The sequence below is a fragment of the Myotis brandtii genome, unplaced genomic scaffold (genome assembly GCF_000412655.1).
Source record: "Myotis brandtii unplaced genomic scaffold, ASM41265v1 scaffold103, whole genome shotgun sequence".
NCBI lineage: Eukaryota > Metazoa > Chordata > Mammalia > Chiroptera > Vespertilionidae > Myotis > Myotis brandtii.
Window position 1 is genome coordinate 6,659,956 of NW_005353460.1, and position 14,632 is coordinate 6,674,587.

The following is a 14,632-nucleotide window of genomic DNA, read 5'->3' on the forward strand; positions in this document are numbered from 1 at the left end:
ACGAATCTGTGCACTGGGCCTCTAGTAAAAAATAAAAATATCTTGTGCCTTTGACAAGTCTAATCTATATGTATCCCAATTGTACTACCATAGAAAGCTTTGCTGAGCACATCTTTGTTTCCAGTATAGCAAGGTGTTGGATTTATTTTGGAATGCCCTCCTTGGTATTGCATTATATCTCAAATGTCTCTCCCTATTAATAGGAAGAAGTCGAAGGTATTTTGCATAGAACTATCACATCTTTCATTTCCCTTTCTGTCTGGCCTCTGAGGGCCTGCTTTGCTAGGCAGGCCATGCATGACCCAAGAATTCTTTCTCATTAGTGTGGATATGGCTTACTGACCTTCTCTACTCTTTAGGGAGCAAATGGTATTTTTGTCAGGGGAAGACTGTTTTTCAAGCCAACAGACAGGAAAGGTTGGTATATTAAAAGAAAAATAAGCAATGTACATACTGTCTTTCTATGCATATTAAGTCTTTCTGATACTACACTTGAAGAAAAGGGAAAAGTAGATGATTAAGGAACCCATAGTGAGAAGTGGTCAAAAACAGGATGAGATTTTCATGTAGGAAAAAATTATCTGCCCTTTGAATAAAATAAAAATTGGAACAGTAAGATCTTAAACACAATCTGTTCACAGTTCAGTTCAGAAGAAATTAGCGTTGGGAGAGTACAGCATGCAAATATAAACTTTTGCTTGAAGTTTATACCTTTTGGTGGATTTTTAAAAATTTTTATTTCTGGAAGATATTATTACTCAGGAATATTTTATACCTTTCTCTTTATAAAAGAAGGCTGACAAACCTGTGTTTTCTTTCCCAGTTATGCATTTAACTATTTTACATAGTTTGGTGATAATAATTGAAGCCAAAATATTGTTCATTCTACTTTATATTTTCAAAAAGATGTCTTCAAATGTATAATAAAAATTAGATGAAAAAATTAATAAGAACTGGTTTGTAATGTGGAAGATTTAATATTTCCTATATCATCCATCTTTGGAAAAACTGCCAATTTTTTCTTGTGCAAAAATGTAAATTGTGTGTGTGTGTGTGTGTGTGTGTGTGTGTGTGTGTGTAACATAGAATAACAATCACAGAAGCCTGCTTACTTATTTTATTTCTTATTTTTACCTTCGGTGGGTAAAAAACAGCCCGCCCCCAGGGCTAATAGTCAGGGAATGGGTACTGGTTCATTTGTACAGACTGTTTGCCATGGGTATCCCTTCAATCCTGATTGGGCTGTGTTTTCTCTGATAGGTCAGGTTCCATGCCGAATTAGCTCTTAAATAATTTTTATTTTACCCTTACATCTCAGAGGTAACGAAGACATTGTAGCCTGAGTCTGGTTTAATTGGTGTTTCCCTATTTTGGGGAGGGGAAAATTCCCGCTCTACCCTTCTTGCGTTCTTATGGCTGGACTAATTAATTGACACAAGACCAGATTAGCAAGAGAAAAATCAATTTAATACATGTGCACTGCAGATCATAAATGATGCCCTCAGAAATGATGTACCAGCCAGCTTTTTATACTTTTCCAACAAAGAACAGTAAATTTGTCAAGAAATGACAGGACAAAGATACTTAGGTGTGGGTGCTCATTAGTGAGGACTCTACACAGTTCTTGTGTAGTAAATTAATAAAGGAGCGACAAGGGTTTGTGTATGCTTTTTGGCCTGGATTTCGTAGCTCTGGTGATAAGGGTGTCTCGCCCAGCCCTGCTGGAGCAAGGACACCCTGCACAGGGGAGGTTTGTTTCCTGCATTCACCGAGACAGGAAAGGGTCGACATGCCCTTCTTGCACTGGCTGTTTATCAAGTAATTTAAAATCAAAAGTAATCAATGAGCCATTGTGGGATATTTGGGGGCAGCCTGCCCTGGGTCCCAACACCTGCCAAATGAAAGTGGTCAGTGCTGTGGGGAACCAAGTGTTGCAGGTTAGGCGAGGTCTTGGATTCCACATCTATAGCATGGTTGGAATAGTGGCTCCCTCAGGGCGGTGTGGGCTTCAGCTTTTGGAGCAGTGCTTAAACAGTGTGCGCTCAGTAACTGTTCGCTGCTGCTGTTACGCTGCAGAAATGCTGGGCGGTAAGATCTGTGAGGGCAGACACAGGGAGTGTGCCTCAGTCTGAAATCCGCACCTTTGAGCAGGTTGACCTTTGAAGGCCCTGGAGTTCCGAGAGATTAGAGAATGTACCGACCTGCATTCCCCTCCTGTCTCGTTTTCTCCTTTCCCTGCATCCTGCATCCACCATTGCAAAGGATTGCCACCTGGAAAGTTTTCCCTTCTTAATGTGTCCTTAGAACATGTTTCCTCATCTGAATTGCCCTGTACAGTAGCTTTGAAATCCTTAGATAGGTAGCCTCCTCAGCAGCTTACTCTGCCTCTTAGAACTGCAAATGTCATTAATAATGGAGACATTAATGTGAAATAGAGGCAATAATCTCCAACTGAAAGAATTGTTTGGCTCAAATAGAATGTACATTTATGAAGCTAGCCCAGTGCCAGAGTACCACTGTACAGGTGCTCAGGTAACATTGCTGCCTTCCCCTTACTTTCCATTTCTTTTTCCTAACTGATTGTGCATCTCTATCCATATTTTGGCCTCTTCCTCTCATCTGGGAAATTGTAATAACCCCTTTACTGCTGTTCCTTGTTCTAATTTCTCCTCTCTCCTACTCCAAATGAATTCTCACTAGATTACAAAATTTGTGAATAAATGTTTTATTTTTAAAAAGAAGAAGAAAAAAGAACTGGAGAATCTATTCTTGGCAATATGATGGCCTACACATTCTGAAACTCTTCCATTATAAAACATCTGAAAGTAATAAAATATTTTTAAATCTAGGGAAGTAAGCTAACTCTGGGGCTGCTAAAGCCCTCAAGGCATCTCTGTACCTAGGGGCCCAAGGAGGAGTACTGGAGATATAATTTCAGCTTTTAGTACAAAGGGACAAAAAGATAGAGAGTATGAAAGAGCATGGAATGAGTGAGAAGTTAGAGTGTCTGAGGTTATGATGGACACAATGGAGGAGAGACAATATTCAAAGATGTAAGGACTAGAGTGTTGGGAAATGATACACGGGAAGCCTAAAGAAGACCGAGTGGGATAAATTAAAAGAAACCTATACTTAGACATTACATTTAGACTCAAGATTGATATCCCAACAATGATGAGAGCCAAAAGATAGCAAAATAATACCTTCATAAGAAAAAGTAGTTGTCCACCTAGAATTTTTAATGAAATAAAAACATTTTTATATAAACAAAAATATAAAAATATATACTACCAAAAGATTCTCACTAAAAAAAGGTCTCAGTATAGCTTTCAAGAAATACTTGAAAATGGCCTCCAAAAATCCATCTGAGGTACAGAAAGCAGTAATGAATAAAGGTAATAGTAAGCATGAGAGTAAATCTAAACAGACAGTGGCTGTCTATAGAAAAATAATGATGTCCATTTTAGTAATGTAAAAAAAAAAAGTAATAGATGCCATCATCTAAGGTTGGAGGCAGATGATTAAAATTAAAGTATTTCAAGATTCTGGTATTCTTAAGAAGAAATAAAGCAATCGATTATCTTTGGACTTTGAGTATTCATATAATGACCATGAAAGCATGGTCTATAAAATGGGATTTTTTGATTAAGCTCATTAACACCTTTTCACAATAGACAACCAGATTTGTTAAAGTACATCTGCCTACCAACTTCCTACCTCCTTATAAATAAAGCTTTTGAATAGGATACAATGGGATTCTAATCAATAATCTCCCTCATTATGTTCATTATGTAACTACAGTTACAACTCTTTCCCCAGTTGTATATACTTAATATGTGCTATGCAATCAGTTTTATCATTCTTCAGTCACCGTTGTGAGCAACAATGCCCCTCATTCATTGGTGTCGAGCCCATGTGTTTCACACGAGGAACCTCACCAAGGAGCAAAGGCCATAGAGGCAGTGTGTGTGTGTGTACCTGTGTGTCTGCATGTGTGGCTTTAAAATCAGGGCAGTTGAACCTTTCCCAGCCTGCTCTAATGCTTACTGGTCCCTTTCTTCCCTGAATTCCACTCATTTATGCCCACACCATCTCATCTATAAAATGGAGGTAATAATAGTGCCTTATTTTTAGAATTATGGTGTGGATTCAATGGGTTAATACATGTAAAATCATGTAGAGCAGTGCTTTTATAGCACACTGGCTATATCCTGTTGAGCACTTCTAAGTTATCTTGTTAGGAGGATTGGTTGCTTCCTTTAAGTTTAAACAACTAAATTAATATTAACCAAAAACAAGATTAAGTTTGACATTTCTATGGGAGATGGAATGCAATGCAGGGCTAAAGGTCATTGCATTAGCATTGGTCACCCCTGGGTGTCTTAAGATCACATTTCAGTTGGAGAGATCTTTGGGATCTGTTTCTAGTAGTTTTAGTGTGGGGATGACAAAGCTGTTACAGATTTTTGTGAACATGTGCATGGATTCATAGAGAGGAAATTTCTACTTGAAAAGTAGAAAAATAGATTTATAGATCTTAGAACTGAAGGAATCTCAAGATGCCACTATACTAGTTTTAGGGCTTTGGAGAAAGCCTTTAAAATATAGGTCCTACATTTCTCTTACAGGAAACAAAAATGGTGTGTGTATTTCTAAATTCCTTCCCGGCATTAGTCCCAGTGCTTTGCCTTAAGTTATGTGGATTGTCCAAGCAGCTGAAGTCCCGAGAGTTTGAGGGACTGGCCAGAGTTCCCCAGTTAGGGGTTGGTGGCTGAGAGGGTAAGTTTAAGGCAAGGCCCAGGTCCCAGCTGGTCTGCTTTCGAGTCAGGCGCCTCCGCCACGCGGTGGTCCCGCTCTGCAGCAACACCCGCCTCCCGAGGTCACTTGTGCATGCACTGTCTTCACATCAGCTGTGTCAGCATTTGACATCATTGAAAATAGCCAGTATTTGTCATACATGATTCTATTTATGGTAGTCAGGTTTTTCTTTATAAAGGAGGTTATGGTAATTTTATGATTATTTTTGAATACACACTTTCAACCCTTACATAGGGAAAGCAGATGGGACAAATTTTTTTAATTTCCCCTGGAAACCTGCAGAGCGGATGTTTTGAGTCCCTTTGCTCCAGGTGGATAGCTCAGCATGGTGTTGGCAAGAGCACCGTGTTCATAGGTGGATATTCACCCACTTTCCAGACCTAAGAATTCTTGAGTCTTCAGTCAAAGGAGATTTAAAGGATTTAAATCTTAAGAATAATGTACCTCCTAATTTAATATGGTGCCCAAGTTAAAGACCGTCTAAAGACAGCCAAATAGTTGATAAAGGAATAAAGATAAATAGCCCTCCCTACCTATTTGGATAGGCATGTTTAGAAAAATGTCATGTCTATCCAAATTAAAATTAAGAATAAATGAACTTATTGTTAATCTGTGCTTTTGCTTTGGGACAATCTGAAAAAATTTATATAGCTCAATAGAGAAATTCTGCAGACTTTGTAGACCAGGAAAATAGAAAGAAAAGGAATAGAAGGGGTCTCTGAAAGAAAAATTCATTTGGAGAAATGTTATGAGGATGCGAGGTTCTGTGAATTGTAAAGATGAAGGATACCTGCTCTCAGGTCATTCACAGTCTCCTGAAAGAGAAACTTATTCAAGAAATTATGTTACAGAGCAGCAAACCCTGCAGCAGAAGTATCGCAGGTTGGTGTAGGACTAATAATAATTAAAGTTATAATCTGGTTGGTGGGTGTGTGGGAAAAATGCCAAGAGGAGTCCTTTTATATCCTGAGACTTTTTTCTTATGATCCCTAGAAACTTCAGCAAAGCCATAAGGCTGTGGCACATGAGCCTGTTGAACATTCACTTGGACTAATATGTATTTCCAGTGTGCCTCTTTTGCTGTCCCAGTCTTTAAGTCCTCTCTGCTAGCGTGCAGACTGGAGAGCCATGCCCTCTGGGTTCAGATTCCTGCTTCCTCTTCCTAGTTATGTGGCCATGAGAGATTACTTCTCTGTGCTTCAGTTTTGCTAAAAACAAGAGGACTAGTACCTGCCTGTCCAGATTATTGTGATGACTCTATGAGATCATTCATGGAAAACATTTTTAGAATACTGCCTGTTACATGTAAAACCGAGACTTTTTTACTTCTCATTATTTGTTCTGGTAGCTAATAAACCAGAAACATGTTGATCATTTAGGTTCTCTTTCCAAAATACTAATTTCTGTCAAATAAAATTTTCCATTTTTTTCCTTTCTAGCTCCAAGAGGAAAGCGGGGATGGAAAACCTTTTATGCTGTACTCAAGGGAACAATTCTTTACTTGCAAAAGGTAAAAATTAATTTATTTATCAAAACTGAAATAATGGACAAGTTACCCAAAAGATATTCACTTTGTACAAACACCCAAAAGACGGTTTAATTGATGTCTAAGTTTCTTTTTAAGTTTTTGTTTTGTATCTAGTGAAATAATTATTTTGGAGATTATACACTTCACTTTTGAGGGACAACACAATGGGAAATATGCAGATGATTGTTAATATTAGGAGATACCCATGCTTTTAGGTGGTCAGTTATCGTGTATTGTCTTTATTTCCCTATGGATTCAACACAGCTGCTAATGTATAAGTCAACTCCTTTGGCCTCCTCCAGAGCAGCATGTGTGTACATGTTGGGTCCACATTAGTCCTTTCAACTAGTTTTGCTTCTCTAGGGAACAACCCTTTGTAATTAAATTTCACATATCACAGCTGTTTCCCCAGCTTAATCCTATTCTTTTGGCTTATTTTTTCATTTTCTCTAAAATCTCTATAAGGGACATGGCTGCCCTTGGCAAAACCATTTCATTGAATACCTCGCCACAGGATTTCCACCCACTCCATCCCAGGCTGAGCCTGGGAAGAGAGACAAATACTCTTGCATTCAACATTTGACAAAAGAGTTGCAAAGAGAGATGCTGTTTCCAGGTCACCAAGTTTTCCTGTCTCATTGTCCGCTCTCTCAGGAAGTGAATTGAGTTGAGTTGGACTCATGCAGATATAGAAGAGAAAGAACTAACTAAGGACAAGAGGAAATAGACTTTGTAAACCTTGAAGCTTCTACATCAGTTTGGATTAGAGCTCCAAAATCAGATTGTATCTCCATAGTTGTGGTTCCTCTGGAGTGTGGCAGATGTGGTCCTGGGGAAAGTTGGGTGAAATTCTTCTTATACAGTGAAACATAGGACACAAAGGAAATGATGCATTGGTGTAGGCGAGTGCAAAGTAGAGCTATGGCCTATCATCTTGTTATTTCCTTTGAATCTCTTAAGAATGCAAGCATTGCTACAAAGGATCCACTTAGGTTGAGAACGAGTCTGAAAAGGGTAGTCATGTTTGGGACCCAGTCTCCTCCATTGTTGTTGTTGTTAAAGCCTGTTAAGAGAAAAGGAAAAGGAGAGTTGAAAAAAAAAAATGTGACAAGTCACCTTCCTAATGCCGCGACCCTTTAATACAGTTCCTCATGTTGTGGTGACCCCCAATTTCATTGTTACAAATTGAACATAATTAAAGCATAGTGATTAATCACAAAAACAATATGTAATTATATATGTGTTTTCCAATCGTCTTAGGCGACCCCTGTGAAAGGGTCGTTCGACCTCCAAAGGGGTCTCGACCCACAGATTGAGAACCGCTGGACAAGTGCTTGAAATCTCATCATAGTAATCAATCAATATGTGTTCCCAGAAACTTCCCACAGATCTTAGAGACGAGCTCATCAGTCAGTGAGAGCCTGATCACAGCATCACAGCAGTTGTATGGATATATCTACTCTGATTTTTTAATTAGTTTCTTCCTGGTTTGTAAAATGTAAAAAGCAAAAAAGCAAAAAGGCAATGAAGATGTATACATCTGGAAATGCCAAGCACTGGTGAAGGTCACAGGGTGCTGTCTGCTGCAAAGGGATCTTTGCGATCTTGAGCTACTCACCAGACACAGTAGCTGTAGGCTCTTAGACTTCTCCTTTGAGCTACCTCTGAGCTGTAGAGTGTGTAGGAGGCTCAGGATTGCTTCAGGCTGTGTCCTACAAAGGCTCCTGATGTTGCATTGCTGGCTACTCCCTAACCTTGCTGAGTCTGCCATCAGCACACGATGGCAGCTGCTGCACAAAAAGTAAGCTCTGTAGGATGCAATGTATGCTGTGTTGCAAGGTGATGTGGAGTTTGTACAGTTTGGAGTTTATATCCTCATATAACCGTTCAGAGTTCATCACATGTCAAGTACTCTGTTATGCTAAATACTGGACTTCCAGAGATTACTAAGACCCGATCTCTGCCTGTAGAGCTCACAAAACAAGTGGAGAAATGGGTAAATTGAACATTCATCACACAATGAGATAAATTAATGGAGGAATGAAAAAGTCTTACTGAATAGGGCTCCCTAATCAAGCTTGCACAGGTCAGAGAACGCCTCCCTGAGAGATGAATACATCTTGAGCTGAGCAGGCGTTTGCCAGGCGGTGATCCAAAGCACTTAGCCAGAGAGGCAGACTTAGAGATATGGCAGTTCAAAGAATGGCAAGACAGCTTTTTACATTTGGATTATAGGATGAATGGGGAATAGCAAGTGGTAGAAACATGAAAATTATGTTTCAAATAACTAGATATCATGAAGACGAAAGAGGTGGTGTCACAGTGTCATAATCTGTCCACTTTACAAAAGGAGCAGTGTTACGTCCCGGAGGAATTTCAGACTCGTTGCCTGTGAATTGTGTGCTGCTTCCACAGACACCCAAGTACTCAAAGGATTCAGGCAGCATCATACTCCCAGGCCAGGCAGCCCCTCCCACAGAACCTGCTGGATAAGGCGTGTGCCCTAGGAGTGCACACTGCCCTTCCCTCTGTGCTCTCGATGCCAGTATAACATTCCTGGGATTCAGGTATGGCTGAGAAAAAAGTGGGCACCTTTCTCTCCTTCCCCCCTTTAGCCAGTTCTCTCTTATTTGAGTCAGGGGTTGCCGGGGCTGACCAGCAGACTCTGAGTGACGGATGAATGGATTGCTCCAACACAACAACGTTGCTGTGGAAGAGAGGGCTAAGGGACTGCCTGGCTAAAGGAACCAGGCAGCCTCGATTGCCTGCCTCGTTAGGCTTTTATTGTAGCAGCAGTTTGAGATAAAGTTTATCTTTTAGATACAATCAGCAGGGTAAGTAATATTGGGAGGCACATGTGTTTGTAATGTCCTTTAAGCAAGGACACCCAAAAGATTAAGCATAAGGATTCCAGTAAACACCCGGGGCTCTGCTTGTACACAGACTTGTTTGGAAAGGTCAAGGAATAATTAGGGGCCTCACCTTCCACACTCCCCTAAGTCTCCCTAAGTCAGAATTCCAATAAACAGGGCAGGCAGCCTTCCGCACACTTTCCTTTCCTCAGAATTTCCTCCTTATGAACTTTCCAACCAAGTCTCCTGCTTCCCCACAAGGGGGAATGAGAAAGGGCCCATTGTTCCTCTAGCCCAGCGGGTCTCAACCTGTGGGTCGCGACTCCTTTGGCGGTCGAACGACCCTTTCACAGGGGTTGCCTAAGACCATCCTGCATATCAGATATTTACATTACGAGTCATAACAGTAGCAACATTACAGTTATGAAGGAGCAACGAAAATAATGTTATGGTTGGGTCACAACATGAGGAACTGTATTTAAAGGGCCAGAAGGTTGAGAACCACTGCTCTAGCCCAAGACTGGCTTAATTCAGTTTGGCAAAGACGTTAGTCAGCATACACTGTGGGTAGGGCCTATACCAGGTGTGGAGATACAGAGATAATAGGACCTAGCATTTGTTCTTAAAGGTCTCGCTAGAACACTTAAGTTCCACCACCATTCCCACCTTTTCATGACTAACAAATTGCTGTTCTGATGGAGGGCCATTACAGGAAACAAATCAATAATGAATGTGCGTGTTAGATTAGGACTCTGCCAGTTCTTCAAAATGTACACCCTGGAGATTGGATTGTGAGCAAGATATAGTCCCTAAAGGAGCTGAAGAGTTCAACAGATAAAAGACATTTCAGTGCAGTTTGATGTGTGCTACAAAGAGGGCAGTGTACTGTGGAAACACATCTGGAAGGACACGTAACAGCCTCAGAAAAGCAGGGAAGATCATGGAAGAATCCATGAAGAAAATGATATCTAAACCTACACTGAAAAGGTACAGAGGATCCAGGCAGGGAGGAATCTGTGTAGGTGCCTGGACGGGTGGCATCATAGGACATTCAGGGAGCTGCCAGTTCAGTGGTGTGAAGGGCGTCCTGGGCAGATTATGAGGAGCCCAGAAGGCCGTGTTTAAAAGTTGAGGTTTTATCTTGGAGCATTGTGGAGCTACCAACAAGTCTTTAATGGGGGGTGAGACCAGATCAGCTGGAACTATGGCAGGGGTAGTGGGAAGAGAGAACACGGTCTAAGTGGAGAGTTGGGTTTGCAGTGTTGAATTCAAGGTGTCTGTGGAATAATAAATGGATCTGTCCAACAAGCAGCTGTTAATATCAGATCTGAAGCTGAGGAGGGAGCCTAGGAATATGGATCTGGAGAATCTGCCATAAAAGTCGTTAGTAATTTCAGCCATGGAGTAGATGATGTCACTCAGTTTGTGGAGTGAGAAGAATATGGGCGAGAGAGCCAGTGGCAGGAGAGGAACAGACAGTGAAGGAGCCCAGAGCCAGGATGAAAAGAGAGAGGGGGGAAAGACAGAAGGGCAGACAGACACACAGATATGAAGAGATGATAGAACGTTACAAGTTGTAAAATTTGAGTAAGATAATCGGAAAGTGCCTCTTGCTTTCAGCAACAAGGATATTATTGTGAAGCAGCTGCAGTGAATGCTGGGCATGGCAGTCAGGTGGGTGTGAGTTAAAGACATAGACAGAGAACACAGACAACTGCTTTCAAAAGGCTTGGCTAGTCTCCACTCGGATCTTCCCTCCGCTCCCTCCTTTCTGCTGTCCCCCATTATGTGACTTTTGCAAATGACAGATCCCCAGGGTCTATCTCATTTCGGCTGAACCTCTTTTCTTTCCTGTTATTGATTTCTCTCTAAAGTGAAGTAAAGTGTGTGGAAACATATCTGGAAGGACACAGATGTGTTTCCTCCTTTCCCCTGGACAGTTTCTGATATTATCCAAGCTCTTGTGTTGCTTCTGCAGGTTACACGCACTCTTCCTCATCACCGCCTCATTCTCTTTCTGGCCCCCTTGCTATGTTACTTAGTCACATTTACCTTGACTTTCAAGCAAGCAGTAAATCTACAGAGTATCACAGAAGTAATATCAGAACCATGCACAAAAGGTCACATTTGGGAGCAATGTAGGAAATAACATGGCATCAACCCGAAACTAGCTTGGGTTTGGAGTGTAGATGAGAAGGCCAGCCTTATGTGATGAATGGTTAATGACATGATTTAAACCAAATGTATTGGTGAGAATTGGAAAATACATATGGGGAGTTGAATAAAGTTGGGTAAATAACTGATTTCAGTTTCTAGAATTTTCTTCAGTAGAGCACAATAGGGCATTTATGATAGAGTGGTTTTGTCTGTCTTCCAGCTAAGTAAAAATGCACTCTTAGCCCTACTTGGTTCTAATACCTGCAGTTCCCTGAGCCCAGGCTCATGACTAAGAAATTTATACCCCATTGATAACTATTTTTATAGGAATACTAGAGGCCCGGTGCACGGATTTGTGCACCGGTAGGGTCCCTTATCCTGGCCTACAGGTATCGGGCTGAAACCAGCAGTCCAACATCCCCCGAGGGGGTCCCGGATTGTGAGAGGGCACAGGCCAGGCCGAGGGACCCCCCGGTACATGTGCACCAGGCCTCTAGTATGCATGTAAGATCTTTGGTTAATCTCTTCCCGCCTTCCCCACTCCCCCCTTGTCTCTGAGATTCATCATGTTTCATGTTTCTATGCCTGTGCGTTGAGCATCTGCCCCTTGGTGATCAATGCGCCTGAGAGCTACTGGCCAAATGGTTGAACGGTCGCTTAGGCTTTTATATGTATAGATTAAGTGTTTGTGGCAGAGAAGCCTAATAGTATCATTTTAATGTAATACAGTTCATATGTGCTTTACAATTTTGAAATTGCTATGAATTGATAATAAAGTGATTAAATTCCTGTTGGTCCTGATGACCCATTGTCGTTGACACTGGATATTCACTCCATATCTGCTTGTCAACAGAGAGTGAGTCATCTGTTGTCCAAATGCTTGGCTGAGTCTTTGCTGTCACTTAGCTTGAGAAGTTCTGTGGGTGTCTGGTGTGAGCTTTGTGTCAGTCTCTGGCGTTTTCTGGAAACCATTTTATTATAAACTTTATGATAGTATTCTCGTTACAGGTCTGGTTATGACAAAACTGAGCTATGTTAGCTTAAAATAAATTGTCAGGTGATCGATGTAATGGTTGAGAGTAATCATGTCTTTTGTCAGTAAAAAATCAGTTTGTTCTCTAAAAATTTAGTTTATTGTCACTATATTCTGAGGACTGTGTCTTTCATGCAAAATCTTCTCTTCATTTCTTGGGTTACTTGGAAGAGAGATTTGTTCCAACTGCCTATATGGTTTCCTTTTTGAGTCTGATTGAGAGAGGGGTTTGGTTTGGTTTGGTTTGGTTTTTGCTGCGTTTGAGGTATAGGTGACATCCAGAGTGTGAACTGGACTGGCAGAATGAAGATACTGGAGATTCAAGACCCCCAGACTGGGAGGATGGCAGCCATTCAGGGGCTGATGTGCCAAATACCCGTAGTGCAAGGCGCCGGCTGATCACTGGCCCAGGCCCGGACAGAAAAGGCTTTCCTGCCTGCTCAGGGCATGGTTACTTCCTCTTGCGAAACTGTCGGCTCCGTGCCCTTTCACCTTTAAAAAGCCATGTGGACCCTCTCATTCTCTGCAGCAATGGAAAATGCTTGAAAGACAGTTAACTAGGCTTTGAAGCCATGTTCTCTCGGGAGAATAATGATCATGGCCAAATTGTCATTAGTAATAAAATAGGTGAGTGGCCCAGTCCAGCAGAATGTGTGACCATATGTAAAAGAGATTCAGACATAATCATATTTATAAAAACTATAAATTTATAAGGAAGACATTGCATCTTAGACACACCTAGTCTCTGGGGTTTAAGACATATATGAGCTCTACTCTGCAGGTTTCTGTCTAAAACCACAATTCCAGTTCTGATCTCTAGCAGACACAAACTGGCTTATTCCTCTAAAGAACTGCTCTGTCCCCACATGGGGTGATGCAGTGTTTTGTGGCTTCTCCGGGTGTGAGATGGGTCCAGAAATCAAGCCTCCTTTCCTGTTTGCTGCTCAGTTCCCTCTGAGGGCTTTGCTCTCCATCCCTGGCTTCCTCCCTCCCTTTCAGTAAATCTCACGCCCACAGCTGCCGTGGGAAAGTTGCAGAGGAAAACATGGATTACCAGGGTCCTCAAACTTTTTAAACGGGGCCAGTTCACTGTCCCTCAGACCGTTGGAGGGCCGGACTATAGTTTAAAAAAAAACTATGAACAAATTCCTATGCACACTGCACATATCTTATTTTGAAGTAAAAAAACAAAACGGGAACAGATACAATATTTGTATTTGCATGCGGGCCGTAGTTTGAGGACCCCTGGCATTAGACCTTCATTTGGTCTCACAGGGCTCTGAACAGAGTGGTGGTAGGCTGGCTGGTGGACAGACACCTCCACATGGTGACAGACAGTGACACCTGCAGCCTTTCACAGAATGTTAGAGGACCCTCCAGCCCAGAGGTCGGCAGGGGGTAGCCTTTCACCATAAAGTCTGACCTCTGCATCAGAAGTATGGACAAAGTATGGAAGGATGCTGAGGTTTGATTTATGCTTAAAACTTTAAGACTTAACTGTCTTCAGATAGTGAGTCAGGAATCCTGTCATCTTCCTGAAGGGCTGCTGAGAGTTATCAGCTCCAACTTCTTCCAGTTATCAGCCCAAACTCTTTTGATGTGTAATCATTAAAAAGATAAATCATAACTTTCTGGTTCACTCACCGGATTTATCCTAGAAAATGTCCTCACTGAAGTCGGGGCCTTATTGAGAAAGCAGGTCAAGTCCTTGGAGTGCTGCTGTGTCTGCGAGGCGCCCTCTGTGTGAACCAGGAAGGTCATGATGCAGAAGCCCTCCTGATGCCTCCACATCATTGCAGCATGGGAGGTGGCACCATATACGTGTTAACTGAACAAATAATATACGTATTTTGAATCCTTTGATTTTAACTTAGTTATCCTCTCTTAATTTTCCTTAGTACAGTAATATAAGACATAATTTTCTGACTCTAAAATTGCTTTCCTAATATGAGAAAATTAGATGAAATGATCCTTTAGGCTCCTTTCAGGTTTAAAATTCTGTAAATAGATGATTTGCAAATATATGATTAATTGACTGGCAAAACATGCCTTTATTTGATCTGCTTGACTCCTTATTTTCAGATTTGTGGAAATATAGTACTTTCTGCGTTCCCCAGTGCAAGAAAAATGAAGCTGAATGAGTTTTAGAAAGATATCTAACCAGAAATACTTTAAAATGTGTTTTAAAAATATCAAATGATGAAAATACTTTTAATACCTTTTTAAGAATCAGGAATTAATAGA

At 41.2% G+C, this 14,632-nt stretch overlaps 1 protein-coding gene across 1 annotated transcript in view; it reads left to right on the forward strand.

Moving 5' to 3' along the window:
* The window catches only part of PSD3 (pleckstrin and Sec7 domain containing 3), a 418,120-nt gene that overhangs the window by 365,098 nt on the left and 38,390 nt on the right, over positions 1–14,632 (forward strand). Inside the window, exon 12 of the mRNA XM_014536830.1 lies at positions 6,258–6,328. Within this exon, the coding sequence (XP_014392316.1) occupies positions 6,258–6,328 (71 nt within the window). The remainder of the gene's footprint in view (positions 1–6,257; positions 6,329–14,632) is intronic.